The 27,880-nt window shown below is 43.1% G+C and overlaps 1 protein-coding gene across 2 annotated transcripts in view; it reads left to right on the top strand.

Annotated features, from left to right (window-relative positions):
- RAD18 (RAD18 E3 ubiquitin protein ligase) overlaps positions 1 to 27,880 on the top strand; it is a 57,877-nt gene that overhangs the window by 12,025 nt on the left and 17,972 nt on the right. For both annotated transcript variants that reach the window (XM_075762514.1, XM_075762513.1), the window contains exons 5-11: positions 2,938 to 3,293; positions 5,414 to 5,513; positions 8,231 to 8,415; positions 12,165 to 12,241; positions 12,934 to 12,994; positions 19,970 to 20,104; positions 23,596 to 23,749. In XM_075762514.1, coding sequence (XP_075618629.1) covers positions 2,938 to 3,293; positions 5,414 to 5,513; positions 8,231 to 8,415; positions 12,165 to 12,241; positions 12,934 to 12,994; positions 19,970 to 20,104; positions 23,596 to 23,749 — 1,068 coding nt within the window. The remainder of the gene's footprint in view (positions 1 to 2,937; positions 3,294 to 5,413; positions 5,514 to 8,230; positions 8,416 to 12,164; positions 12,242 to 12,933; positions 12,995 to 19,969; positions 20,105 to 23,595; positions 23,750 to 27,880) is intronic.

The following is a 27,880-nucleotide window of genomic DNA, read 5'->3' as shown; positions in this document are numbered from 1 at the left end:
GTGTTGAGCAGCGATACGCTGATACTTCCGAATGAAAAATACCCCGTGTAACCAGCGAAGGTGAAGCAGGAGTGGGCTGGGGCTGCGTGAGGGCACTCGGTGTGTTCCCGTTCAGTAGCTCCTGAGCTCCCCGTGGAGTTGATCCTGCACCAACAGTAGCTAGACCGCTCTGTGTCTGTGTCAGCTGGGGAATTAACCTTCTTCAAAACTTCCAGTCCATATCTAGGCGTGAGGCGGACAGAAAAACATGGTTTTGCTGCCATGCTTAATTGCACTTGTTTGCACTGCAGAAGGTCTTGGGACAGATGTGAGTCGCCACGGGCAGATGTGGCCATTACACCCGGTAATCCAGGAAACTGAAACTCCAAATTGGGCTTCTGAATCCGCCTTGAATACAACCGTGGCAGAGCGTTGGGTGTGCCGAGCTGGTGGTGGTTCACCAGGAACTTCTCTTAAACTGGTATAATTGTGGGGCTACCTGGTAACTTGGATGAACTTGTTTTTAAATGGTATATGTACAGGCAGTTCTTATTTAGTTGTTCTCTTAGATATGAAAAATCTTCACCTTAAAAGACTGAAAAGTTTTCTAAGTAGTTAGCTGATACTGAAGTGTCTTCAACTCTAAAATCTGAGAGCATAGCTGCATTTCAGACTTCTTCTGGGCCTTGCGTCTTCTTGGAAGTGCTGTAAGAAATAATTTATTTTATTTAACTTTTTTTACAGAAAAGGAATAGAAATTCAAATTATTTCAACTGTTATTTATTCTTCCTGAGTTAAAAACTCTGTATGTTGAGGACCCACAGCTTTCACAGGCTTTGTCACCTCAGGTGTGGTGAACTGTGTCACAATCGAAGCTGTAAAGCCCTGGCGTTTCAGTAAAGAGCAGGCACTTGCAGAGCAATGGCAGCACTAAAAATCCTAGTGCTTGAAAAAGTTAATGTGTTACAGATGGGAAGGAGGAGGACTCTCAGGTGTTACAGATTGTTTGTGGTCTTTTGGGGCCATGCATTCCTGTCTGAGGGGTGTGGAGCATCTTGTGCAGCTGTAATTAGTGCACGGGGCTTGTCTCCGGGCAGAAGCTAACGCCATCCTTGTTGCGCTGTGCCCCCAGCGCAGAGCTCTGGGCCTGCGGCTCTGCGGTGGCTGCAGCGACGGCAAGTACTGCAGTGTGAATCGGAGAGGAGGAGGCACCGGGGCCTGGGAGGTGCAGCGTGCCCTTCTGTGTAGAGGCTCTTAGACTCCTCAGCATCCTCAAAAGCTGTTCCTGTCCATCCTGCTTGTGTTATCCTGCCATAAAGAGAGGTGAGAGGAAGGTCCTCCCTACCCCACTTAGCAAGTGGGGACAAAGAACCTCATTGAGGTGAACCCATCTCCTCCATTTGTTGTTAGAGAGATGCTGCCCTTCCTTTAAGATTTTCCATTTTTTGTAACTTGTCCCAGTTTCTCACAGCTTGTAGATGGTAAAAAATTTTTTTTGCAATTTCCCTATTATTTGGGTAGGACTTGTGACGATGCAGCAGGCTGGGGCTTGGCAGGTGGTTGTGAGCATGGCAGCTGGGAGAAAGCTAAGCAGCCCCTGGGCAGCTCTGGGGAGCTCGGCAGGGAGTGGCGTGCAGGCGGCCACGGGATGCTGGAGAGGCAGTCCGTTAAAGGTTAATGACTGCATGTGCACTTCTGGCTGCTTTTGGGTGTCAGGAGCTTTGTGACCCTCAGGATGTGGAGGACTCTTGTCAAAGTAGTGGTGGGCGAGAGCGGGACGTGTGGTTTGTGCATCGGTGACGTTAGTTGGGAAAGCCTTCCCTCTACCTGTGCTAATACAGGAGTGAAAGTGAACCACAAGGTATGCGGGCAGGCTAGACAGCTGCATTGCTACGCCGTCTCCCTGCCAAGAATGCAGTCTGTAGCTTAATTTATTTTATATCGATCTGTATAAAATACATGGTAAAATAAACAGGATTCTGCAGAAACCCCTGGGGCGGGGGTAGGAATAGAACGTGTCTTTAAGATCTTATGCAATTGCCTGAGTAGAACAACTGTGACTTTATAATTCTTCATATTAGCTCAAAGCTAGAAGTACTAATGAGACAGACAGGAGGATGAGCCTTCTGCTACTACTGTGTTCCTGCCAATAAAATTTATTTCTTTGAAAAGAGACTTTAACTTGCATCTTGACATTTGCTAGCCCTGAGGAGGGGAGGGAGTACAAGTGGGGAGTAAAGCATGCATAGATGGATGGTAGGTGTTCTGGTGGAGACTGAAGTGGGCTGTTCTTGACAGCAGCTGTGGTTTCCCCTTATTTTATACGAGAAAAGAATGGAGAGTTTGTGCTCTTTGGCCGGTCATCAATGAAATCTGACTGAAATAGTTCAGGTTACCTGACAGTACGTCTCAAGAGCTGACACGCATGCCGTTATCTCTTGGTGGGGTTCTGTTGCTGGGCTGGCGCTGAGCAGCTGTGCTAAGGAGATGCACAGCACGGGGGGACAGAAGGAATATGGCAGCGCTTTCGACTAAGCTCTCTGGTTTCAGGAGCCCCTGTCACAGCTATGTGACACAGTGCTTGAAGTACTCTGACTTGAAAATGGTCATCTACCATCTTCAAGTAATGGGGAAAACTTTTTTGTTCTTTACTGTGTTAGCTGTGATGTTTTGAGAGGCATTTTATTACATTTGCAAAATGTAATTTGTTTTGTTTGAAAACCGGGAAGATAATGCTTGGATTCTGTTGAGCACGGTGACGCTCAGCTGGCGTGCTCCTGCTCCTGGTTTGTGTGGGCTAGCCAATTCAAAGTGCTGTGTGTGAGCAAGGGGGAGAGGGAGGAAGGAAGGAAGCAATGGAGGAGAAGCTCCATCTGTTTTCCTTCTGGTTTCTTCTCAAAGAAAAAGCTAATGCTGTCCAATGCAGCTAACTGCATGTTGTCTTCTGGATGCTTCTAGACAACAGCTGTTCCGGTTGGTCTTGGATGCTCCAGTGATTTCATCGCCATTGGCCTGTAGCAGGTATTCAGCTGGCAAAAGCCACGTTACCAGTCCTGTTTCTTGGCCAGTTATAAAAGAAGAGGTGCCGGTGATTGACAGTTTCTTGAGAAAGGAAAAAGTTTGCACCTTGACAAAGGCAGACGGCCTGGCAGGAACAGATCAGAAGATTTTCAAAACTGAGGAAGACCATAACTTTTACAGCAGTTCTGCAGAGGTTGATGGTAAAGACAATGAAGGGGGATCACAAGAGACTCCTGACTGCACCGAAAGTCATGAAAAGCCTTCTACATCTGTGGTAAAAGTAGTCAAGAAAGGTGAGATGCTTAATTTCTGTTTTTTGTCTTGTTCTCTTCCCCAAGTCCATGGTGGTGGTTGGCTATATGTGATAGAGCACCTTCAGTAGGTGGCATCATCTCATTTCTCTGCATTGTTCTGATCTGCTTTGGCACGTTCAGATGCTTCCCGTTTAACTAGACTGTGCTTCATCCAGGTTACTGCTTATGTGGGACAGCTCTGCCGCAAGCATATTCTTGATGAGGAAGTTTGGGCTCATGCCAAGTGATTAAATGGAGTTCAATGCTTACAGATTCCTTTGCTTTGAGTAACAACTCTAAAAAACAATGGTTGCACAACAGACATACTCAGTAAAAAATTAAGTACTTTTCTCCTTCCCCTTAATGACTAGACAGACAACATTGACATTCATTCTGCTGTCATATCCTTAAGTAACCAGAAGCAAGGTATTTTATAATGTGTTTGTTATTTGAGGGGCGCACCCACAATCAAAATGACTGTGGTTTCAGTTTTGTTAATATTCCTATTCATACACTCTCCAGAAGAAAGTAATCTGCTTTATTTTTCTGTAATTCTACAGTTGTAAGATTAATTTATTTTGAAGCATGAAGTTGCCCATTTATACAAATCAGCTACAATCAAATGACAGAATCCTCTTAGTTTTGACATAATGGAAGGCATCCTATTGACCCAATTGTAAGCCTGAATTAAAATAAAGGACCATGTAGGAGTAAACCACTGATTCTTATTAGTTCATATTTACCTGTTCTTCTGTTTAAGAATTTATTCTGTTGGAACTCTGAAGATCATATTTATTCATTAGCTGGGTAAATACTGCTTAAAGACGTAATACAGCCGAAACATAGCCATGTGAAAATGGCATCAACTTAGCCAGAAGTTATGTTTCCCGGTTTTATGCATCAGGCTTGCCTGAGTTAGTAATTTAAATTTTACCTCTCATTTATTCTTGAGCAATTGAAATTTTCACTTGCTTACCATTTTATGACCTTATTAAATCCTCGAGCTTGCATTATATGGAGATTATTTCCACAAATGCAAAGTAGCTGGTCAAACAATATAAATGAAAGACTCGAAATGAGGCAACACTGAGATGGTTTCAGTAACTATTCTTTGTTTCTGTGGTACGAATTGAAATGTTAACTTCCACTACACTAACAGACTGCTCAGAGCTATGGTGTTAGTGTTACTGTCTCAACTTTTTTTTTTCTCTTTTCTTTTTTTTTAACCTTTGACTAGAATATGATGTCATGGGAGTCAGGAATTGCAAAGCAGTGTTACCAGATAACTCTCTCAGTTCCCACAACATTTCACAATGGTTTTCATAGGTTGTTTTTTGTTTCGTCTTTTAAATCAAACCCGACTTCCCTCATACTATTACAGAGGATGTCAGTTAAAGGATCTCTTTCTCATACCGTGCAGTTAAAGTTAGCCTTTTGTTCTTGATATAACATGCTTGCTAAAGTCTGTGGTTTTTTGACTGTCTTTGCAGGTAATGTTTATGGGTGCTTCTTGAAAATATGATGCAAGAAGAATTCCGAGTTGGGTGGGACTGTGCTATGGGGCATTTGCGGGCCCCTGAGCCCAAGTCACAAAATCTAGTTATCTGTCCTGAGAACTGAGTACAAGGCATGGTTGGGTGGCAGGGTTCCTGTGAGGATGAGTTAACTCGGGTGTTGACAGTCCTGGTGAGAGCCATGGACTGGGAGCATCATGTTGACAGGAATAAAGCCTGTGCTACACTTTTATCAAAATAAAGCAGCTTCCTTTCTTTGGGAGCAGAATACTGCAAAAGTGAAAGACATTACATGGAAATATGCTTATGTTTATGTTAGCCCCTAGGTTTCCGTGTAGTACGTATGCTATTCTGGATTTTTATTAGAGATTTCATTACATCTGACTGCAGGGAAGATGAGAGCCATTCTGATATTACGTAGAGAGAGAAATAAGTGTTATGGAGTGAACAATGAATATTCTGGATGGACATGCCAGATCTCTTAAAAAAGAAGTCTGAAGTTCTGGATTTTCATTTTCTTCAATCAACAGTTGGTTTCTCAGACAAAAAACATTTGCTCGTTGCTGTAATGTACACGCCAGTGAATTGCTTCTCCCTTGCTTTCAGTGGAATGTCCTGTTTGTGAGGTTACTATACCAGAGCAGTATATAAACAAACATCTGGACAGCTGCTTGACACGAGAGGAGAAGAAGGACAGCCTCAGAAGGTAAGAAACAACTTTAAGAACTTTTATATGCATGTAGCCGTGTTTCTGCACTGCTGAAGTAAGAAATATTAGTTGATGGGTTATAATACAGTGGATTGCGTTTGTTTCTTGGTTACCTGCTGTATAGAACTCTAAAATCACTATATAAATCTGATAGTGGTGATTTCCCCCTCTCAAGAAAGTCTGTGGATCGCCAGCAGAATTACTTTTTGGCTTTTAGTGGCAAGAAAATACTGGATAATGTTTTAAAGAATTCAACACAGGGAGTAAAACTTAGTGTGCACATTATTCTCATCACATTTCTGCTCAGTAGCATTAAAATTCTAATCAGGTAACACTTAGTTCCTTTTTTCACTTGGTGAACGAATTGCTTCCCTCAACTCAGATGGGCCCAAAGACAATTGCCTCACTAGCTGTCAAGTTAAAAAATAAAAATTGCACCTCACTCTGCTCATTGTGGTTCTTTTCAAGTTGCCCCAGTCAAGGTTGTTTCTTTAAGATCTCAATTTCCATAAGATTAATGCATGCCTTTGACTTTATGCCTCCGCCCTAGGATTTGTCACAGCTGCCACGTTCACATCAGAAGTGTAGACTTCGGTTTGTTTTACTTAGTAGCATAAATTCAGGCCGTTACTATTTCTAAGTGACCAGACTGAAGAACTGTAAGGCACTCTTACTGCATGTGCTTTTACTGCATGCTTGTATTTCCAATTCCTCTGAACCTTGAATTAGAAAGTAATTTTATGTTAAAGCTCTTATTTTGCCCAGTCATGCTTGGAATGCAATCAGTAAGCTAAAGGACTTTGAAGATGAATAAACGGTAAATTAATATTGAAATCTGATGTTACATTTAAATTTTCATTTGAGATGTTTTTAGTGTTTTCTCTGTTCTTAATGAATGAAAATAAAGGCCAGCTCTTTCTTTGGTGTCAAGCTGATATCCCTAACAGAATTTAAAATTTTGCTTATTTTATCTAGACTGCTTGGATCTTAAGGAAGTATCAGGCAAGACACTTCTCCTTAGGGGCTGGCTGTTGTGTGTTAAATGCTGACATTTTGGGAATGTGTTTGGTTTATGGCAGTGGTGGTCGGGTTTCAGTGACAGCACATCTCTAGTTCTTCTCTGCGGAATTTTAGCTCTGTTTATTCTCAAACTAGGAGCACATGGCATGCTCTGTTAGCAGTTGAGCAGTATTTCAGTGGAACTGATAATTTAGTCCCTCAAACCTGCCCAGGAGTAATTACCACAGGTAAGTGCATGTTCACAAAGAACACTGCGTTTCTCAAGGATGGGAAAATACCACCAACATTAAGATTCAAAACTGTTGTGAACTGGTTTTAGGTAGCTGTCTGCTTGCAAAGCTGTTGTCTCTCTTCTAGGTCACACTGCTGGTGATTTATAATACCGACAGAGCTTTTTCAGGACTTTGAAAAGATGTAATCATTCAATGAAATTTTTTTGTATTTCCCAAAAGAATCTGAAAAAAGTCTTTTCCTAAAGAGTGTGTTGCGGTAATGCATCTTCTTGTTGCCAGCTATGCTCAAGGGCTGTATGAGTAAATGAATTAATGACAATTTTTGCGTAAGCCTTTTTTTTTTTTCTCCTCCACTTTGATTTTATTTTCAACATAAGTTGAAAGTGCTGAATACAGTTTTCAAATAAGTCTCTTGCTTTCACAGTGGAAAGCTGTTAACTTCTCTTTGATTCAAAGCACTGCAGCTGAACTTTATTTTGCTGCAGGAAGAAAAATTTCTAACTAAATGGTGTTGTTCTGTAACTAATAAATTATTAAAGTTGAACGAGATGAGCGAGGCAGTAGGGGTATTTCAGTACCTTTGTTGGGTAGGTTGTTTCACCAGGAGGTGTAGGGAAGACTGAGCTAATTTGTGCAGAAGGAAACTGTTCTGCTAATTTTAGATGACAAAAGCTGTAGTAGGACTTGAATTTTCTATGGCAGTTTCCTGTAACTAAGATGTTTTCCCTAGCTATGCCAGGAATGTTGAGCTCTTCTGACATAAGGCAGTTGAAGGAGTAAACTTTGGGTTTCAATGCTGTTCATCTGAGAGCAGCACTATTAATTCTCTTTACTGTTACTTTCTGTGTTACCAAACTACCCTTCTGTTAGGTGGGAACTACAGATTTGCTTTCAGGTACATGACTGTCTTTCTCAAAGTCATTTTCCCAGAAGAATGTCCTAATTCAAGTTTTGGATTGCAGTTTTAATGCTTTTAAAACTTCACCAACTGGTTCAGGTAAGACATGGCCAGTATGTGGGCGGAAAACCCGTGTTTCAGCAGTCTGAATGCAGTACACTTCCTTTTGAATTCCGAGCGAGTGTAAGCCTTGATCCTAATGAAGATGAACCATACTGTGTTTGCTGATGTGATTTCGAAGCTTTTGCTGTAGATATTAAAACCTCAGCCGCAGTACTTGTCACATGAGTAGTGTTTGCATCATGTCCTAAAGAAAACCAGACTAGACCTATTGCTTTCTGCATGGTTGAAATTTTCTTTGTGGTAGATGGAAGAAGTGTTTCCAGGAGCTGTTACATCTGTGATACACTGTGTAACTGGTTTTGAGTCTGTCATGGCTGAAATGATTCTTTCCGGTGTTTCTTACCCAGTATGGGTGAAATACCCTGTAAAAATATGAGCCAGTATTTTGCTTTTCATAGGAGTATTAATTAAAAAAAGTTTGTTTCTTTTTCCTTTTGCAGTTCTACTCACAAAAGGAAGCCTATGTCTAAAGTTGTTTACAACTTGCTCTCGGAACGTGATTTGAAGAAGAAACTAAAGGAGCATGGTCTGTCTACCCACGGGACCCGACAACAGCTCATTAAGAGACACCAAGAATTTGTGCACATGTATAATGCTCAGTGTGATTCTCTAAATCCCAAATCAGGTAAATTAGAAATTCTGGGAAAGTTGTTACCATCGCCAACTATTTGTATGTGTTTCTCCTCTTCGTTCTTGGATAGGAATAAGACTGGTTTGAAAACTTGGGAAAACTGGAGCTCATTATAATGGAGTGCCTCCAAATTAGACTCCGAGGCTTTTAGTGAAAAAATATCGGAAATACCTGAGGTTCTTAGGAGTGAATGGATTATTAATTTGTCTTTTGTTCTGACTTTGTTCTCTTTCTTCTATACACTGAGACTTCTATATTTTTGTTGGATTTAATTTCAAAATGAGATTTCTTTTTGGAGATGATAGGAAAGGCTAGAATGAATTAATAAGAATGTGTTAGTGTTGCTGGAGTTTATATCAATTTAGGTGTTTGTTTGGCAGCAATTTAATACAATTAAACTCAGACTATATTTAGCATTAAACAGCTGTATGGGATAAGGAGAATGTGTTTTAGTCTCTCATGTGAGTGCAATATAAACTTCTTTTAAACAGCAGTCTGTTGTTTGCATGTGCTCAGGCTTAAGGCTTAGAAAATGCCTGGAAGAGGGAGGATGAGATCCAAGACGGTATTTGTGCTGCCTGGTTTTGTAGGCAGTGTGGCCACGTTTTAAATTTTTGATAGCATGTATGAGCTAGAGGGAGAATTGTCCCAGCTCATCTTGTTATATTCTATTTTCTACAAGATGAAAGCATACATCTTTTTTAAAGATGTGTCATTTGTCATGTCTCAATTCAGCTCTGCAAGTGATGCAAGTTAACAGCACAAATACACCAGCATGTGCGGGTGAGAGAGAGACATCAGATTTATAGTTACATTAATTTTTTATTTACTTAGAAGCTTATGGCAAACAGTCCTTTTAAAGGACTTTCTAACGTGATCATGTTCTGATATTACTCTCCTGGGAGCTGCACAGCCGTTAGTGTCCTGGAAATTCTCATATAGCTGGTATTTCATTTTCTACACTGGTTGCAGGATGCAGCTTGCTATCTGGTAGGACTGTAGCATAGGTCGGTCCTGCTGCTGGTTACTTCAAAGGCAGAGAGATGAGAAATACTGTTCCTCACGCTCAGTTTGATCTCTTTAATTTTCATATTTACAGAGAAACTTAAGTCCTGAAACACAAGTTCACCATTTCTCCCAGATGTTGTTAATGATTCTGAATGGTTTTGTGTGTATCGAAGGGCTCAGAAACTATTTGGAACAGATAAACTTTTGGTCTCGCTGGCAGTGGGACTGTTGGGAACCGAATGAGCAGGCAGGGCAGGGCAGCGCAGGCAGGGCAGCGCAGGCAGGGCAGCGCAGGCAGGGCAGCGCAGGCAGGGCAGCGCAGGCAGGGCAGCTGCTCGTGCAGAGCTGGGTCCGGCATCTCCGTGGGTCAGGCAGCGTGCCAGTGCGGTGTGCAGGTAAACTTTACGTTTGCTATTTGTTGCTTATCTGTAATGGCAATAACTTGGGGCCAGGTTGAGAGGTACCCTTGGAGAAGGCTGCCAAATTTAACCACAGTAAAACCCACTTCGTTTATTAGTTGTCATTTAACAGCTTTGACAGTATAGGGAGCTTTTATTTCAAGTGAAAATTAAAAGTTCATGTGTTAACTCCATGCACATGTGGCCTTCTATGTGATCAGGCAGTTGGAAATGCTGAATATCCACACTGCTACCGTGGTGTTTCAAAAATAAAGTATGGTTTTGGTGTTCCACTCTTTATTAAAGAGGCAGTACCACCATATGTACTTTGTGAAAAGTAAAGTCAGTCAGTGAGGGCTATAAATAGGAATTTAGCAGCCAGACTTTAGGCTTCTGCTTTTTGAAATCTTGATTTCACTTGCCAGCTCTTGGCTTGGATTGTGGGAGCAAGTGTATGAGAAAAGCGAGTTTGCAACCAAGGCTATTTGGTTTTTCATTTTGCTCCTTTAACCATTTTAAGAACCTGACTAAGAAGGTTAAGTGCCTAAGTGATTTAGGGGCCAAGTGTCACTGAGAAGTTTGTGCCTAAGCACTTCCGAAAATAAACATAAACGCTTTCAAAAATTGTTTCCTAGGACTTCAGGAAGTCTCTGGGATGAGAACCAGCACACACAGTTAAGATTGTATTTGACTTCAGCATCGGTGGAAGTTTAAGAAGTTTGTTGTTTAAGTCTGTGAGAATAGCACTTGTGTCAGAATTTCAATCACGCTATGATTTGTGTTAATCTTGGAAATTTAATTAAGCACTCTCAAAGCCCCTGTCCGAGTTCCCCCAGCCGCAGGAGCAGACGTAAAGCTGCCGTAGGCCACGGAGGTACGCTCGTGTCCATGGCTGAACAGGAGCGGAGCAGTTCTGAAGTCACGTGCGGAGCGGGCCGGTCGGGAGCTGCGCAGCTCGGGGTGAGGGCAAAGGAAGGGTCGTGGGGTTGCGCCGCTGCCGTCGTACTGCAGCAAGGTCGGCGGGAGAAGTGGAGGCTGGCTTGACCGGAGCCTCGCACCCGCTCCAGGCGTGCGAGAATCGACGCTGTGCAGAACAGGCGGTTCTCCGTCAGTCCTGGAACGTGCTGGAGGGACTCGGCTCTTGGGGCGATTCTTCACGTGATGCTGGTGGTGAAGTAGCGCTAGGTCTCTGTCGGCGTTGTTCACGCAGGCTAGCTCAGCGAAGGGTTTCGCTGTGTGTTACGATGTCCTTTAGCTGGTCTGCCATAAATAATGCAAAACTCCTACTGAGTTCTGGCTCAATACCTATTTATAAAGGGTGAATTATTAAACTCGCACTAAGGTGCAGACATGGATTTTCAGTGGTAACAGTGACCTGAAGGTCACTATATAATACAAATAGCTGAGCTTCTGAGGAAGCACAGGTGCCAAACTCCTGGATTTTGCTTAACCCAGTTTTCAACAGGTTTTATTCCTTCACAGCTTAATAAACTTTTGTTCTCTGGCTACTTTACTGTCTAGTGAAAGTGTTTGTTTTAATAAATACCCATAGCTACCTAGTAGCTCTGTGAAAATGATTAAGTGTAGAAACAGATTTGTAAAAGTAAATGTCAAAATAAACCATGCAGGGTCCTGCATAGCTGTGGTTTTAGTCAGAATGTAAACAACCACAGTTATGTCTGTTTATATGCTTTTGAGGTGTATGGCTTAATCTTTCGAGTAGGTTGTAATTCATCTTTGGACTATGGGTTTTGGACACAAGCCTGCAGACAGTTTTGTGTTGCCTTGGAAGGCAGTCCTTGGAGGTAAAAGTAAGATAAACAGGAGATGTCGTTATTTTATCTTCCATTGAAAGATACATTATGAAATGGAAACTTTTTATAAAAGGCATGCCTGTGCACCACAGAAACGCTATAGCATGCTAGAGTGAGATTCAAATAAGATTTGAAAAGACTGTATTTTCCCGTGGATTTAATACAAAGCAAATGAGAGCAGCGGCCCAGGAGGCGGCCGGGTGCCAGCTGCCGGCAAGTGCACCTCGGCCAAGGCCACAGCTCCCAGCCTTGCCTCCGGGTCCTGGGTCCTGGGCACTGCCTCTGCTGCTCAGCCTCTGCGGGTGGGAGCGGTTCCTCTGCGTGAGCAAACGCCCGCCGAGCAGCGTGTAAACCTGTGGTGTTTGGGTCTGCCTGTCACTGGAGTCCGGGTTTTTGCTCTTGGAGAGCTAATGCTGCTTTGTCTCCTTTTGATTTAAATTCATGGTAGTTTCATTCAGTGCTGTTACATCTTTTTATTTAACAGGTCCTGTTTTAGTGATCCCTTTCTTGTCTTTTCAAACAGTTGCAGAGGTTGTTAAAGAGCTGGAAAAGAATGAGAAGATTCGGGTTCAGCTTGAATTTAATAAATCCGGTGAAAATGTAAGCTAATTATCTTTGTTCTCAAAGAGGAGAAGTTGCAGAGTGGGCACTGAACATGTTTGCCTATTGCTTTATTATGGGAATTCCCAGATTCCTGGGTTGCACGTTGGAATTCATGTATATTATCTTAAAATCAACATTATTTTCTCATACTGCTCGTTTGTCGTGGGCAATTCTTCGTGTGCTGTTGATGTTTCTATGCCCAAGCCATTTAAGTAGGAGCATTGTTTTGATTGCAATAAAAATTCTTGAGAAATGTTCCCCTTGGTTGTATTGGAGGATTTTGACCCTCCATGGCAGTGTGGGGAATGTTTTGCTTCCTAGAATTCTCTAGGATTTAGCTAGCAAATTCCTTGTTTCCAATAGCACTTGTCTTTTCCCATGACATATGATACTTTTGTGACTTTCAGAGCATGTTTGTTGCATGGTGTTAGGAAGTATTTCATGGTCACACATGCTGGATGTGAGATGGGATGGCTTGGCTTAGTCCTGTTGACTCTGTGAAAGCAAAGCAAGACAGCCATGTGTGCGTACTTTAAATATATACTGCTGTCTGCAGGTGAGATGGTGAGAGCGGGTGGGGGAAAAAACAGACAGTTGATCCTTCTTCCAGTTTAAAGTGTCTAGTTTTAAAGTATGCAGCTTTATCATATTTGTGTTTCTGTAAATAAACATTTGTTTGATTTCTGTAGAGCTTGACATTCACAAAGAACCAGACAGAGGAAGAAATAGATGAGATCCACACTGATTATAGTAAGTAATGCACAAGTTTCACTTTATTTTGCTTTTAAATTCACCTCCTTTTCCTTTGTACTAAAATATACCAACAAAAGTGATGCTTTTCCTGTGTGTGTGCTTCCCCCAGCCCCTATTTAATAAATCAAAGTGGCAAGTTCTCTGTTTGGGCTGAAACTTCCTCTTTGGAACTCCGTCTCTGTTAAGTACTGACATTTGACAAAACTTGCTGCCAGGGCTGGATAAGATTGAGATGGAAGCTGATTGCTTCCTTAGCACCTCTCCGTTTATTAATGCTTACCTTCTTCACAGTCCTCCTATGCTTGTTGGACACAGAGCAGCAAAGCAGAGATTTTCTGTCTCCTGCACTGGATGTGTGATGCATAGCTGTGTGGTTTCACCAGGAGCCCTCAGGCAGGGATACGGAGCAGAACTGCTCTGAAAGGACTCCCGAGACCCAGCAGTGCTGGGCGCCATGCCGGCCGAATCCTGTCGAGCTGCCTGGGCTGTTGCGTGGAGGGGGGCTCTACTTCAGTGTCCTGCTCTGCGCAAGGCTCTCTGTGCAATTCTCTTGACGCTGGTTTTGAAGAACAGAGGAGCAGTCGTGAGTGCAGGGAAAGCTGATTGTGCTTTGCATGTGAGATTTCACCCTTCCTTGCCCCAGATTTTTTGGCACATGGTCTGAGAATAATCTGAATTACTCAAAGGGTCACATAAATTGGTTAATTATTTTGCCAGTTCTATACTTTGTTAGAACTTGGGCTTGCAACGTATGGACCTGTGTATGTATTAAGTCACTTGCTGATTGTACTGCTGCGTCACTGTGAACAATGGCATGCACTCCTGAGGGCTTTTATATATACAGAATTTTCTCAGCTTGAGGTTTGATATAATTTTCTCCCTTTTTTGAGGTTCCAGGCCCTGTATGACTTCTCTGCAGGCAGTTCTGCTGGCCGTGAGCCCTCCAGCCTCAGGCAAGCTGGGCTGCTCCGCAGGGAGGCATCTCTGCCAACAAGGAGTGTGCTGAGCTGGCAAGACGGGGTGAGTGCTGGCTGTCTTGGCCCTGCACTCACCAGCACACCCAGTAACACTGATAATGGATTTTCCCATTACTCAGGATACTCCCTCCTCCCCTACACTCTTAATGATCGGATATTGGCTTTATTTAAAATGCGCCTGAGTGGTGGTTGGTCTTCCCAAGTCCTCTAACTCATCCTGTAGCAGATTAAGTTTGTATAAATTTACTCTTTCTATTCCTTAGTTTTCTAGGTTTGCTGTCCAGTGCAGAGTGACATAAACTACTGTGGCTATGTTGCTTGTCAGTTAATATTTAATATGGCATTTCTAAAATACTTTATGGCTGCGTGTTTCCTCAACTGTGTGGTTTTTTTACACATCTACAGTTGTCAAAGTGGCCCTTACTTCTAAAAAAGCATGTTTTAACTGAGCCAAAAATGCTTTTTCCATATTTTGTTTCAATACTGTGATTCTGAAATCATCCAGGGTTTCCCAGTGCTCCTCACGTCCACTCCTTTCCTTCGTACCCCTCTCCACAAGCACTCACGTGTTCCTGTCTCCTCCCTGCATCCTTTTCTACGTTCCCCTCCTGGCCAGCCCTGTGATTTTGAAGCAATCTTTTAAAGGAATACTCTGCTTGTTGGGTTGACTCTTCCTCTCCATCTGTGCAGGCAACTGGGATTCAGTGCAAACCAGGTGATTTTGGTGGTGGTGTTTCACTTGTGCACAGAGGCCCCTCAGGTTGTGCAAGAGACCCGTGCCTGTGTTGGTTATTAACCTGCTTCTGCCCCGACAGAGTGACAGCAGTTGTTTCGGGAAGTGTAACTGCAATAAACAGTTAAGGAAATGAAGAGAAAAATGTCACAGGGAGACCTATAGTTCCATGATACAAATTTCTGGTGGGTTTTCTGGGGACGGGGGGAATTTGTTGGGTTTTTTTTTTTTTTTGTTTTGTTTTCAACAGAGAACTGATTCCTGCTGAACTTGACCCTGGGAAAGCACAGCGTGCTGTGTGCTTAAACTTGAGAACAGTGTTTTCTCTCTCTGTGGAACCATCTAACCGTCTTTACAGTTAGGGTAGAAGCAAACGTTCTTGTGAGAGTTAAAGATTGCAGGACTTGCATCCTGTTGTAGTAACTGAGTAGAGAAATTGCTAATGTAAACTGATTTTTACAGATGGTTTCCTGACCCTTCTTCGTGTGTTTGTGCACAGAAAGCCTTACTTCATATTTAGGTCCCTAGCAGTGTTTTATTATTCACAAACTCTTTCCTGTTGTCTCCCAGTCATTTCGCTTCACCTACACGCTGCTTGCACACTCAAACTGGTAGTTAGCCACGTAATGCTAAAACAATATTCAGTGAACGTTAAACTTCTCTGCATTCAGCCACAGCGGAGCAAAGCACGAAGGGACAACTTGTTCTGATGATACTTAAGGGTGTATTTAAATCTGCAATATGGTCGTATTTCCTGAATTTCCTTGTGTTGCTTCAGGCATATAAATTATTCCATTATGCAGCTAGATTTAGCCTTGTTGATTTTAGTTGGGTTTCTGTGAAGGCTAAATAAGGCCCTAAATCTTTACCAAATTTTTCCCTTGCTTTTTGTTGCTGTTCCTGAGAATGTATTTTTTTTTTTAAGTGCACATGCACTTTTTTTGTGGTTTTGAATCTTAAGCATTCTCTCCTAATTCCAAGTAACTAGTTAATAATTACTCTCTTGCCATGCAGAAATCTCTAGCAGTAAAATTAAAAAAAACCAAACCAAAAAGTAAAATAACATAAAACTGATTAGCTCCCAAATTGGGTAATTGCCCCCCCCCCCCCCAGGCTTGTAAAGATGAAATCCAAAGTTCAGTGACTGCAGGAGGGGCCCGGAGCAGAGCACAGGCCTGGTAACGAGCGTTAGTGCTGCGCTCGATAGCCTTCTGCTACGCGTGAAGGCAGCTCCGAACAAACGCCGTCCGAGGAAGGTACCTGGATTCAGCCGGCGGTGAGCACGGTCCCCCCGTCCCTGCGGACGGGGCACGTTGGGGCTGGCGCGCAGTGAGCCAGCAGCGCAGGAGCCGTGCCCGCACGGCTCTGTCACCAGAGAACCGATGCGGTGTGGGGAACCGCTGAACTCGCTTTCTGTGGGTTTTGGCTGGGCACAAGTTCCTTGTGGAGCTGGGTCGCAGCCCTGCGGGCAGCTGTGCTGCCTTGGGGGGGTGAAGCAGCGGCCCGCTCGGCACGGGGATGCTGCTGGCAGGGGCCGCAGGGCGCTGCCGCTGCCCGTCCTTCCTTTTGTTGTCTGGGGCTGTTGTACACGTTTTAGAATGTTAGATATCAAGTGCCATCTTAATTTTCCAAAACCAGGTATTTAATCTAGTTTACACTGTTAAAAGAATCTCCAAATGAATAAATTAGCCTCAGGCAGCTTAACTGAACATTTAAAAGCCTATTAAAAAAAAGGGGGGGGGGGAAGAGAAGATAGAAAAATATTCTAATGGGAACACATGGTTGTAAAATTAATAAAAAGTGTTGACCAAAGAGGTCAATGTTAACTAGTGTCAGCAAATTTTTTCTCATAAAAGCAATAAAGAAGAAATCATAAGCATCAAAAAAGAATTGTAGAGGACAGAGATTAAAAGAACTTTTATCAAATGCCTTTTTTTTCACTGTAGCACAGATGGACTTTAAAAAGCTTTATTATACAATGAAGGTTTTTTTTCCTTTTAATTTACAACATTTGCACCCTAGGTCCCTAATCCACAGCTGAGTTAACGAATGAATTAACTCTGGCATAAGTTCTGAATAAAAGCCCCCAACCATTTACTCTTCGTTCTGTATTTCCGTGTGAAACACACAGCACAGCGGAGCTATGTAACAACCTTGTTGAAAAGCGAGATAAACCAGCTGTGATAACCCCCTTTTATTTCTTCTTCTCTCCTTTGCAATTTCTCAGGCTCTCGGCAAATTGTAAATTACACTGTTGGTATTTTTTTGCTTTTTTTGTGTGTGAAGTGCTTTTGCAATAGCAATGAATATTTTGGCTGGATGAACCTTAGCATGGTTTATTTGTTAGCTGGAAGCTCTGCTTGAGCAGCCGCCGGCGTCTGTGCCTGGAAGGTCCGGTTGAATCCACTGCCCCTGCAGCCTGGGCTCCTTGGGAGCTCAGCGACACCCTCGTTCTGCTGTTGTGTGGGCAGGCTGCTATCCAAAGAGTTAAAAATCTGTAGGGGGAAAAAAAAAATTTGCTCAAAAAAAATTACTCTGTAGCTCTTTTGTAAATCTTTTAATTTGCAACGTTATTCAGAGGCTTACTGATTTATCTGTTGTGTTTAAAATATTTGTAATTATATCTGTGGTTGTTTTATTATTGAAATGCCTGTTGTTTTATGAAATGCGCGTGGTATGTCCTTTCAGCACAGTGGTGATTTACAGTGTATCTGAATAGTGCCTTGCTTTGCCAGGACATTTCTTTTTCACTTGAAAAGCTTTGTAGTTACACCATAAAACAAAACAACAAAAAATAGTAATACTGGAAAAACTGAAGCGCCAAAGCAATGACGTAATGAATGTGCAGCGGCTCAAACACAAGTATCTGGGAGAAGAACTTTCTTTTTACGAAAGGAGTCGTTGACCTTATGTGGCGTTTTCAGCTATGCAGTGAGAGGGAGTCGGTTTTAAATCCGGGGGGCAGAACTTGGTTCGATCTTACCTTGGCTTTTCCCCCTCCTGTCACTGCAGCAGGACGTAGATCCGGGTTAGGTGCAGCCATTATTTAAACCTGCCGTACCCCCGGCAGCGCTCGGCAAGGGGGATCCGCTCCTCGAGGCGCTGACCACCCCGTCTCGGCACGCGCCCTGGGCCGGTGTCGGGCGCCCTGGCCGTGCCGAGCAGGATGCTGAGGCCGGGCGGTGCTGCGAGAAGACGTCGTGGTCGAGGAGGAGGTCAGGGCTGTTCGCGGGGGAAGCCAGACCCCACCGGGAGGGATGGGGGAGCGTGGGGAGCAGGAAGGGAAGAAGACGGAGAACTGCTGGCGCACGCAGAGGAGCGCAGGGTGATGGGGAGATGTGGGTTGGAAACTCGGGGACCGCCTGCGCTGCGGCTGTGGGGAAGGTCGGGGTTGTTCCTGCCTCTCCCTGCCCTGCGAGACTGATGTGAAAAAGGAAAAACCAAAGCAAACAAACAAAATGGAACAGTTAGGAGGGAGTTCTTTGTTTCAGCTGGGCTCGAAGTTGATTTCTAAGTACCCTGATTCAGCAGGATGTTTGCTTTGCTGCCATGAGTTAGACATTGCTCTCGGCACTCGTGTGTGGAGTTGTGCGCACGGGGGTGCCCAAGCAAGCCGGCCACACGCGGCGGGACAGGCCAGGCCTGCAGCGCCAGCGGGCTGGGCAGTGGGTGGCCCAGTTTGCCCATCGCTAGCCCTCGGTGCCCTGTGTCCTGAGGATGCCCGTTCACTTTTCTGCCCATCCTCTCTGCAGGGGTTTATCTCTGTCTTCCCTGCAAGTGTAACTCGGGCAGCGTGTGTGTGGCTTGTACAGAGCAGAGACTTTAAACAGCATTCAATTCCGTGTGTGCAAGGAAAGGACAGACTGTGCGTGCGCAGTGGTGTACGAGGCAAGGTGTACTCTTTTTTCGGGAGCTGTGTTATTTAGTGCCTCGCTGTGTGGCGATCACTGCGAAGCTGTCCTTGCAGACGGCATGCGTGCTGCCAGCCTTCCGTCGGCGGGGGGGAGCCCGGGGGTCCCTGCCGCTGCGCAGTCCTGCTCCCTGCAAGGATGGATCCGCAAACGCTCCTCCTGGGAGCGGGGGTTTACTGCGCGTCGGCCCTCTGAGGTCCCCAGGCACCGCTGGGAGGGCAGTTCGGAGCCAGAGGAAGGGTTCTGTGTGCTTCACTGTCCCGTGCCGTCACAAACAGTGACGTTTTGGATGTGCATCGGGCCTTCCTGCCTTGGACATGGAAAACATTTTGAATATTTTTTCCGTAGGCTAAAAACTAGGCCAAAGGTTTTAGCTGAAATGCTTTTTGTCTCAAAAGGACAAATCTGTTTCTCAGAGTTACTTTTTGTTGAAAGCCCTTCCAAATAAAGGAAATCCATATTTGCTGCCTTCACAGTAAGGTGGCAATATAAAGCTGTGCGTATGGACGGGTGGGCTTTCATGCTGTACTAGCTGTGGGTACCTACCTTCACATATGCTGTTTCAGTAGAAGTCGGTGTGTTCTGCAGGGAAAATAACGTGTTCCCTTCGTGCCTGGCGAGGGTTAGGTAATCTGCGTGTTTTCCCAGCCAGAATTTCCCAGTAAAGAATTTGAAGTATCTAGATTAAAAACCAACATTGCTTCGACTGAGTACCAGAGGATTGCTTAAAACATACTAAGTGATTGAAAGCGCAAAGAGTATGCCAGAGAAGAATTAACTGTGATTTAGATGATCTGAATCACAACAGTATAGCAAGCATGGCACAAAGGCTTTCGACGTCGCTTTAGTGCAGAAATGGGGGAAAGACCCAAAGCCACTCTAAAGCACTTTGCAGAGCAGTCAGGAGATTTTACTTGTTTTCTCTAGCAGAGTGCTCCTCGCAGGGCTGCCTAGAACTAAACCGTACGACTAAGAGCGTCATCTTTGAGCTATGACAGGCTTGGTGACGTGACTACAATATTAAATGTTCTCACAGTGGTAACTGCAATAGTTAACAAGTACGGGGGGGAAAAAAGATAATATAAAGAAGAAACAAACAACAGTTGTTGTGTGCAAAAGTTAAGTTTTCATGTGTGCAAATGTTCCTGACTACTGGGTAACTGTAAAAGCATAGACACAGATTTGGATCGTTAATAGAATATGGACATATTGCAGCGATGAGTTGGTTTTTGTTTGCTGTAACAAAAATGTTTTTAATTCAGTATTTTGTGTGTATTTCTGTTCACGTCCTTTTTATGGTATACCTTAAGGATCCTGTGGCAATGATCAGTAATGCACTGTTATGTTTCAGGAAACAAGCACAGAACCGAATTTCAATTTTTGGTGGATCAAGTAAATTCTCGGTGGAAGAAAAATGGGAAGAGGAAAACAGAAAGTGCTCAAAACAAAGATGACGTCACTGTCAAAGAATTGCCAGTGGCCACAGGTTAGTGGTGGTATTTAATATAATCCCCTCTTCAATCCACACTACTAAGGCGGGAGGGGTTCCCAAAGAAATCTTCTTTCTTCCTATTGTTCTTCTCCTACAGTCCTGAAGGAGGAAAAAAAAACCTGTAAAAATCAAACGGACCCTAAAAAGATTGACTGCCATTGATTTTAGTGGGATACATAAGCACAACCCATAATGAACATATGATTTGTTTGATTTTAGTGAGATTGTGCCTAGGTGTGCTTTATTTAGGTGCATGTTTTAATTAGCTGGTTGAAATAGGATCTTCGGTTCCGATCCAGATCTGCTGAGGTTGCTGAGAGTGGACATGTGGCAGTCTGTGTCTTTGAAACGAAGGTGATGGTGGGTGTCGTTGGCTGAGTTTTGGTTCTCTGTATCGTTAACGTGATAAGGAGTTGGTCACTGGCAGCTGCAAAGATGTTTGTGTGGATTGGAACAATTATTTATTTGTCCTGAGGTTGAAGCAATAAAATACTTTGGCTTCTTTTAGACTGTTTATACAGTATGTTGCCTCTCTTTTTGTAACTCACTTCATTTTGTGTTTATATACTTCAAGGCAGTGAAAAGCGCTGATGCACAACTGCAGTTACTCAGTTCTTTATGAGTTAGGAACAACATCCAGCATATGTTTGTTATCCTCACTCCCCACAGCATCAAGGAGATACCCAGGCGTGCTTTTAGTTCGTTCCCTCGAGGCTGGTTCAGTCTTGTTTGGTTTATGTTCCTGGTTGCTTTGGCAGTGCATATTTATCTTTGAATGTGTGATTTAGAAGAGCGTTCCTCAACCTAATGTAACTTGTGGAGTTATAATCTATTTGGGATACTGAATTTTGGAGAGAATTCCATTGCCCAGAATTGGATACACTGTTGTCCATATCCTTGGGAAAATACAGCAGTTTATTTGGCGTCAGCTCTCACAAATCCCTGCTCTTCCTCAGTTGAACGGAATTAATCTTTGACTGTCTCCTGCGCTGTCTCCTCTAGCAGAGCTCTCAAGAATAAAAATAAATGAAGATACCAATATAATAGTATGAATTTATCCTTATCGTTTTGTGCAGACCTTAATGCAATGCATAATCCTTTCCGTGTGAAGGGTAAAAATTAAGGCAACTCAAGGATAAAGTTTATCTTGTTTGACATAGTTTACAGTGATGTTCCTCTTCTATAGCAGAGACAGAAGCAATGTGTTATTAGATAATGGGATCAGAGACTTTGAAATATTAATTTCTAGCTATGCTCTGTGACGAGATCGGCTACTGTGAATTACTGGGTTACTGTCTTCTACGTAAGCTTTTTCTTTGTAAAGCCATATAATTTTTCCAAAAGAGTGCTCAGGTAGAAAATAACTTCTATCAGGTGTATCAACCTGTGTCATGTTGACTTAAGTACACGATGCCACCTTGTCTGGTTCTGACAAATCTGCAAAACATTCATTATGGTTTTTGTGAACTGAGAGTTCAATGATCTTTGAAATTTCAGTTTCTAGTTTTATGCCAAACTGCAGCTGGTTAACTGTTTGAAAACCATTAACAACAAAAACAAAATGAAAAGCAGACTTGTGGGTGAAGGAACAAATGCCTAAAGCCTGTTTCCTCAGTGTACCTTATTAACAGCAATTACCTCTTTATTAAACTGGAAATTATAATGTGTGAACAGAAGAAAACCAGCAGTGGTCCGATGACTTGCCATTTGAAAGCATGACTGCTGAGAAGAGCAAAGGCTTACCTTGCGTTCCTTACCCGCTTTATTTGGATTCTCGTGGAAGTAGTGGAACTGCACAGAATTAAAGCATAATTTTTATTTATTTATTTATATGTTTTTAAACCCTTTATATCTCCCATTGCCCTCTTCTGTGTATTGGTAGATGTGACATAAACCTCTCTGGAAATACCACTCTGGTTTTGATGATGTTTTAATCATCCCTTCCTGATTTATATTACCTTGTTTTGTGTCTTTAACCTTAAAATGTTTTATTTCCAGTCTTTATATTTTATAACTTTTAAACATAAGTTTTGCTTTGCCCAAGGGGAAGCACCATAAGAGTTTGATAAATGTTTGTGATGCACCTCTTCTGGGATGGTTATTGCACAGGACCTTTGCTATTTTTAACCTGTTTGTTTTGGAGTTCTGTTTCATTAACTGGACAACTGACTCACTGTAATCTGCTGGTTGTTTTCAACAGACAAAAATATGCTCCTGATATTTAATTAGACATTTTAGCAGAAGGGAAAGGGCAAACTGCAGCAAAACTCAAGGACTGTATAGCTCTTCCCTACTGTAATGACAGCTCTGTTTGGCCATTTCTGTCAAAAGCATTTCTGGAGGGGTAGAAAAGTCCAAGTGGTTTGAGCAGGAAGAGGGGGGACAGACCAGCCATGGTAAGGGTTATTAATGAGATCGGTCTCAGTATGATTCTAACGTCCCGTGCAACTTTCTAGTTAAATAACGCATTTGAAAATATTTGTGGCTATGGCATAAGAGTAGTTTATCTTTACATACCATACTTTCTAGTCTATATGTGCTTTCTCTTCAGAGAGATAGAAGGTATCTTTTCAGAGAACTTTTCATTTTTTATAGATAAAAACATTTGACACAAAAATAATGGAATGGTTTTACAATTTGTCTACAAATGATTTTTTCCTATTTAAAAAAAAATGGAAATGTCAATTATCCAGACTAACATTGTCTTTCTTAATGCTTCTCTTATTGAAAACAAACCTATTGACTTGATCTGTAAAACTTCAAAGCTATCCCAGCGTCCCAGCCTGGTTTGGGTGGGCAGGGACCTCCCAGCCCATCCAGTGCCACCCCTGCCATGGGCAGGGACACCCTCCACTAGCCCAGGTTGCCCAAAGCCCCATCCAACCTGGCCTTTGAACACTGCCAGGGAGCCAGGGGCAGCCCCAGCTTCTCTGGGCAACCTGGGCCAGGGCCTCAGCACCCTCACAGGGAAGGATTTCTGCCTCCCATCCCATCTCTATCTCCCCTCCTGCAGCTTCAGGCCATTCCCCTTGGCCTGTCACTCCCTGCCCTTGGCACCAGCCCCTCTCCAGCTGTCTCGTGCAGTGGATGAAGTGAATTGATAGCAAGAAGCAGAGAACAGCTCTTCCTCATTAAGTGTTTGCTAATTTCTGAAATAAAGTTTCATCTTATGAAATGTGACAAATATCCTTACCCTTTATTTCTCTCCTTCTTTGTGTTTGAAACTCATAACAACAAAATGTTCCTTTTTCAGTCTCTCCTTCTTAGAGGGTGGAGTTTTATTTTTATACTGTGCAGGAAAAGAAATTAAACCTTTGAAACCGTGAGAGTTTTGGGAAGCAAATAAGTGTGAATGTGGCATTGGTATTTAAATATTTTAAAACTTCATTTTTTTTTTTCTTAAAATCTATCTTTAAGCTGCAAAAATTTGAACAATAGTATTTTGCTTTGTCATTCTTGCTAATCTGTGTCTGTCTTCTTGGTAGAACATGCAGAAGAGCATCGCTTAGCTCTCGTCCTTGGAAAAGCCCAGACAATCAAAACAGAAACTCCTGATGGCAGAAGTGAATCTCCTCCCATGGTGGAAGGCCAGAGATCGGTCTCTCCTGCGTTCTCACTGTCATCTGGGTCAACAAGCAGGTTAGTGAAGAAGAGCCTGGTCTCCCTTGTTTGTGCCGGATGAGACCAAACATTTGCGGAAAAACCCCTAACTTTGCCAGTAACCTTGAGCAATGTGTGTGCATATATATATGTATATACATATCTCTCTCTATCTCCATCTTCACAGGAGATGACTCATGAAGAGACCTGTTGTAATACCCGATATTTGAGTATCTTATTTTCAGGTCTGTGTTCTTCAGAGCAGGATCTGGCGATCTGGGTAGGACACACTGAATCGCAGAGGCTGAGCGATCCTCCGGAGATCGTCTGGTCCAGCCCTACACAGAGCAGGGCCCGCTGGAGCAGGCAGCTTGGGGTGGCCACTGTCTTCTAGCACCCCTGGAGACAGGGGCTCAGTTCCCTCTTGGGGCAGCCTGCTGCGATGTTTGCTCACCCCCCGCCAGTACAAAGGCTTTTTCTTGCATTTCAAGGGAGTTTCCTGTGTTTCAGGTTGTCCCCGTTGTCTCTTGTTCTGTCCCTGGATACCACTGAGAATAGACTGTCGTCTTCACTCCCTCCTGTTGAGCATTGCTGCATGTTGATAAGATTCCCTTGAGCCTTCTCTTCTGAAGGCTAAACAGTCCCAGCTCCCTCAGCTGCTCCTCTTAAATCTTAGAAGAATGAAGAGTTAAGAAGAATTGAGATTTCAGAATTAGCTTTGTGTGAAGCCACGTGCCAAGTGGCGAGTTGTACGGGCTTAGTGGACACCACAGATCAGAGTGTCTCTGAAGTCCGCCCTTGGCAGCGTGCAGTGCCTGGCTCAGCAGTGTTGCCTTGTGATTGTGGCCAGAGCCCTTCTGATTTTAAGCCCTGAAGCCTTTTAGAAATGGACTGAGAACTAAGCCTGAAACCGGAGGGGGAGATGCACCTCCTGGAGGGCTCTTGTAGGCTTGTGCTCTTCTGGGTTGTGACCGTCTCTTTTTGAAGCTGCTCCACCCAGGATCTGTACTGAAAGATGAAATGGGCTGGGGAAAACAACTCTTCAGTGACCACTTAGAAGGGAAGAAACTGGCCCTGTGGCTTTGTTCCAGAGACTGGTTTTACATGCCTGAAGGCTCAGCTTCCCAGTTTGCAGCTTGGGCCACGGCCGCCCTGCAGCTGTCGGGCAATTCTGGGGAAGCGCGCGGCAGCAGGAACCTGGCGTCTGGTTTGTGTAGCAGTGGCGGCAGGAGTGCAGGCAGGAGCTCTCCCCAGGGCTAGGGCAAGGCCAGCGCTCACCGATTTGTACACGGTGTCACGTCTGACAGGTGTGCAGGTGATAGATGGAGCTGCTTCATCCTCACCCCACCTGCTGTTGTGGTTGCCCTACAGCTCTGGTTGTTATTTCAGTTCCACAAAATAAATGCCTTGAGCTTGGCTCTTCATCCAGAATTTAAACGAGGTGTTCCTGTTCTTCCCTATTTTGCTTAATTTATTTTTTTTATTTCAAATTAACGTTTTGGCATTAAAGACCTTGGAAAATTTGGGATTTTAATCTTACAGAGTGAGTTCTTGGGAGGTAGAAAGGGCTTGTATTAGCTCATCCAAAGTATCATTAAATCTCTGTTTTGCTGCCAATTTGCTGTGTGAATGACATTATGAATGATTCTCCCCGTAGTCTTTAACATCAAAGTTAAACGTTTATTCTTTACCTTTCTCTGCAGGCTTGTGTATATAAACCTAAAGTCTGGATGAAAGTGGGTCTGAGAGACCGTAAGCAAGTTTGCTAACGGATACTTGCACGTGGCAGTTACTAATGAGCTGAATGTGCTTTCATGAACCAAGCTGGCAGATTTTGTTGGAAAGTGTGCATTTGTTTGCGTTATGTCTGGCTCAAGGCGGAGTTGTTTATTCCTTCTTTTTATGCGTTCACTCTCTCCAAATGAAATATTTTCATAGACTGCTTGAATCAAACACAGAATCTCTTGGTTGCACAAACCAGTGGCTATGCATTGCAGATATTTGGACCTTCTTTTTAAAAAAACATGCTTAATAGCTCCCTGTGGTTTACTCTTAAATTCAGCTCCTGTGGAACAGGAACAGAATTACTAGAGTCTGCACAGAATTGTTTTTTCAGAATCTCTCTGGGATTTCCTCTTTGCTTTCCTACTTTGTGCATATCGCCTGGCTTATGTGTGTGGTGTGTTTTTTATTTATTTTTATTTAAATATAGGGCAGTTTGCTTAACCTTAAAAGCTAGCTACTGCACTGGCCAAGAAGGTCAATAAAGTGGTGGGGGGTTGGGGGGGTTTTATTTTGGTTTTTTTTTCCCCTGTTGTATTTGATATTAAACTCAGCTGATTGGCAGTTGGGCTCTGCAGTGTGCCTTGGGGCATCGCACACTGTAGATTCTCACCCTTTACATCCTAACCCTGGGTTTATTCTCTGCTCAAAAAGAGATGAAAGCAGCAATGACAATACAGTGAACGTTTAGCTAAAGTGACACACTGCCTTGTGATGCGCGGAAGGCCCCTCTTGTTTGACGTGACGTTCCTCGTGCCAAACCGTACCTTTTTGAAGAACACTCTGGTGCATTTTTCTGTTTTCTGGGAAACAAAGGTTACAGGGATGATCCCGTCTCCAAATGCTGATGTGGGGGAACTCTTATGAAAGAGAGTTAAATGAGCTTTTTGTCTTGGCTGGTCCATTCCTGGTCGGTGCTGTGCGAAACCAGCGGGTCTGGTGTCCCAGTGCAGTGGCCGGGCCGTTGCTGGGTTCTGCCACATCTGCAGACCAGCTTGGGGCTGCGCGAGGCTCCTGCTCCCGGCGCGCTGCTTATGCCTTTGTGTGTAATCAAACTGGAGCTGAACGATGGCAAGACTTCAGGGACCGTAAAAAGTAGGTGTAGTCCTATCAACTGCATGGAAGAGTGTGAGGTGTTTGGTCACTCTCTGGTTACCATGGAGTTAATGTTTTGTTAAGTGCAGTGAAATAAATAGAGCACAAATCAAAAAAGAATGATTTAGATGTTGAGGGTTCAAGTAGCATTGTGCTATTGTACGAAGTAATGATTTTTTGAGGCTTGCATTTTATTTCTGATAATAAGAGGATATCCTTTGACAAGGGCAAATGTTTTTCACATTGAAATGTCAAAACTTGAAATATATTTGGAAGTCCAAATCTGTGTGCTGTGGTTTATGAAGAGAGCACTTCTAAATGGAGGGCTGATGTTATGACGGATTAAAATAATACTAGGATTTTGAACAGCATGTAGGATATAACAAAACAGTTATGAAGTCAGAGAATTGAAATGTTTGCTCTGTAAAAAGATGCTGCGAGTAAAATTAATGATTCTTATGTTTTCTCCTTCATAAGACTTTCTGCCCATTGTCAATCTCGTATCAGTATTTGCTAAGGGAGCAGTTGGTCAATATTAGAAATTCATACATTGTACAATAATCACTGAGGTACTGATACTATTCAAACGTTGATACTTTAATTGAGAAAATGAAAATTTTACACCTGCTGGAGCAAAGATAGAGGCCATGCATGGAGGTTATAGCATTTACCCAAGCACGGTTGGTCTTTTCATAAATTGGTGATCCCAGCAAGGGAGCAAAATCTGTAAAACAGATAAACACCAAACAAAGCCATGACTCTTAAAGGATATTTTTTCAAAGCCATGAAGTCATACATAAAGCTTTCATAGGACTTTAGTGCTTCATATAAATAGTCCCATTGCGTTCTTTGACTTTCTGGGACTGAAGCCAAATTTTATGCAACTACTTAAACAACAGGAAAATTGGAAAAGAAACTAGGTGGGACAATGATAAGCCAGTTAATGAACTATGTAGAGGAAATATTCTATTAAAAGTATTTTATATAATGGGGATAATACTCAGTTTTTTAAACAAATTATTTCTCTTTAAAATTTGTGTTGGAAGGGAATGTCAGTTCTTGATGACTAGAGTAAAAGACTTACAACAGTAGACAATATATGTTGTTGGCCTTGTCTGAGATATTAAGGTGTACTCTGAAACACAGTGACTTAATTTTGAAATCCTGGTGGAAAAGTGCTATATCCACAGCTTGTGTAAATCTCTCTGCCATTGGAATACGCGGAGTGACTGCTGCATCTGCCAGGTGAGAATGGTGCCCAGGCAAGGGGCCTCATTTGCAGTAAGTGGGGCT

The sequence above is a fragment of the Balearica regulorum genome, chromosome 10, assembly GCF_011004875.1.
Source record: "Balearica regulorum gibbericeps isolate bBalReg1 chromosome 10, bBalReg1.pri, whole genome shotgun sequence".
NCBI classification, from domain to species: Eukaryota; Metazoa; Chordata; class Aves; order Gruiformes; family Gruidae; genus Balearica; species Balearica regulorum.
Note: the sequence above shows the minus strand (reverse complement) of the source record. Positions and strands in the feature narration are given on the sequence as shown.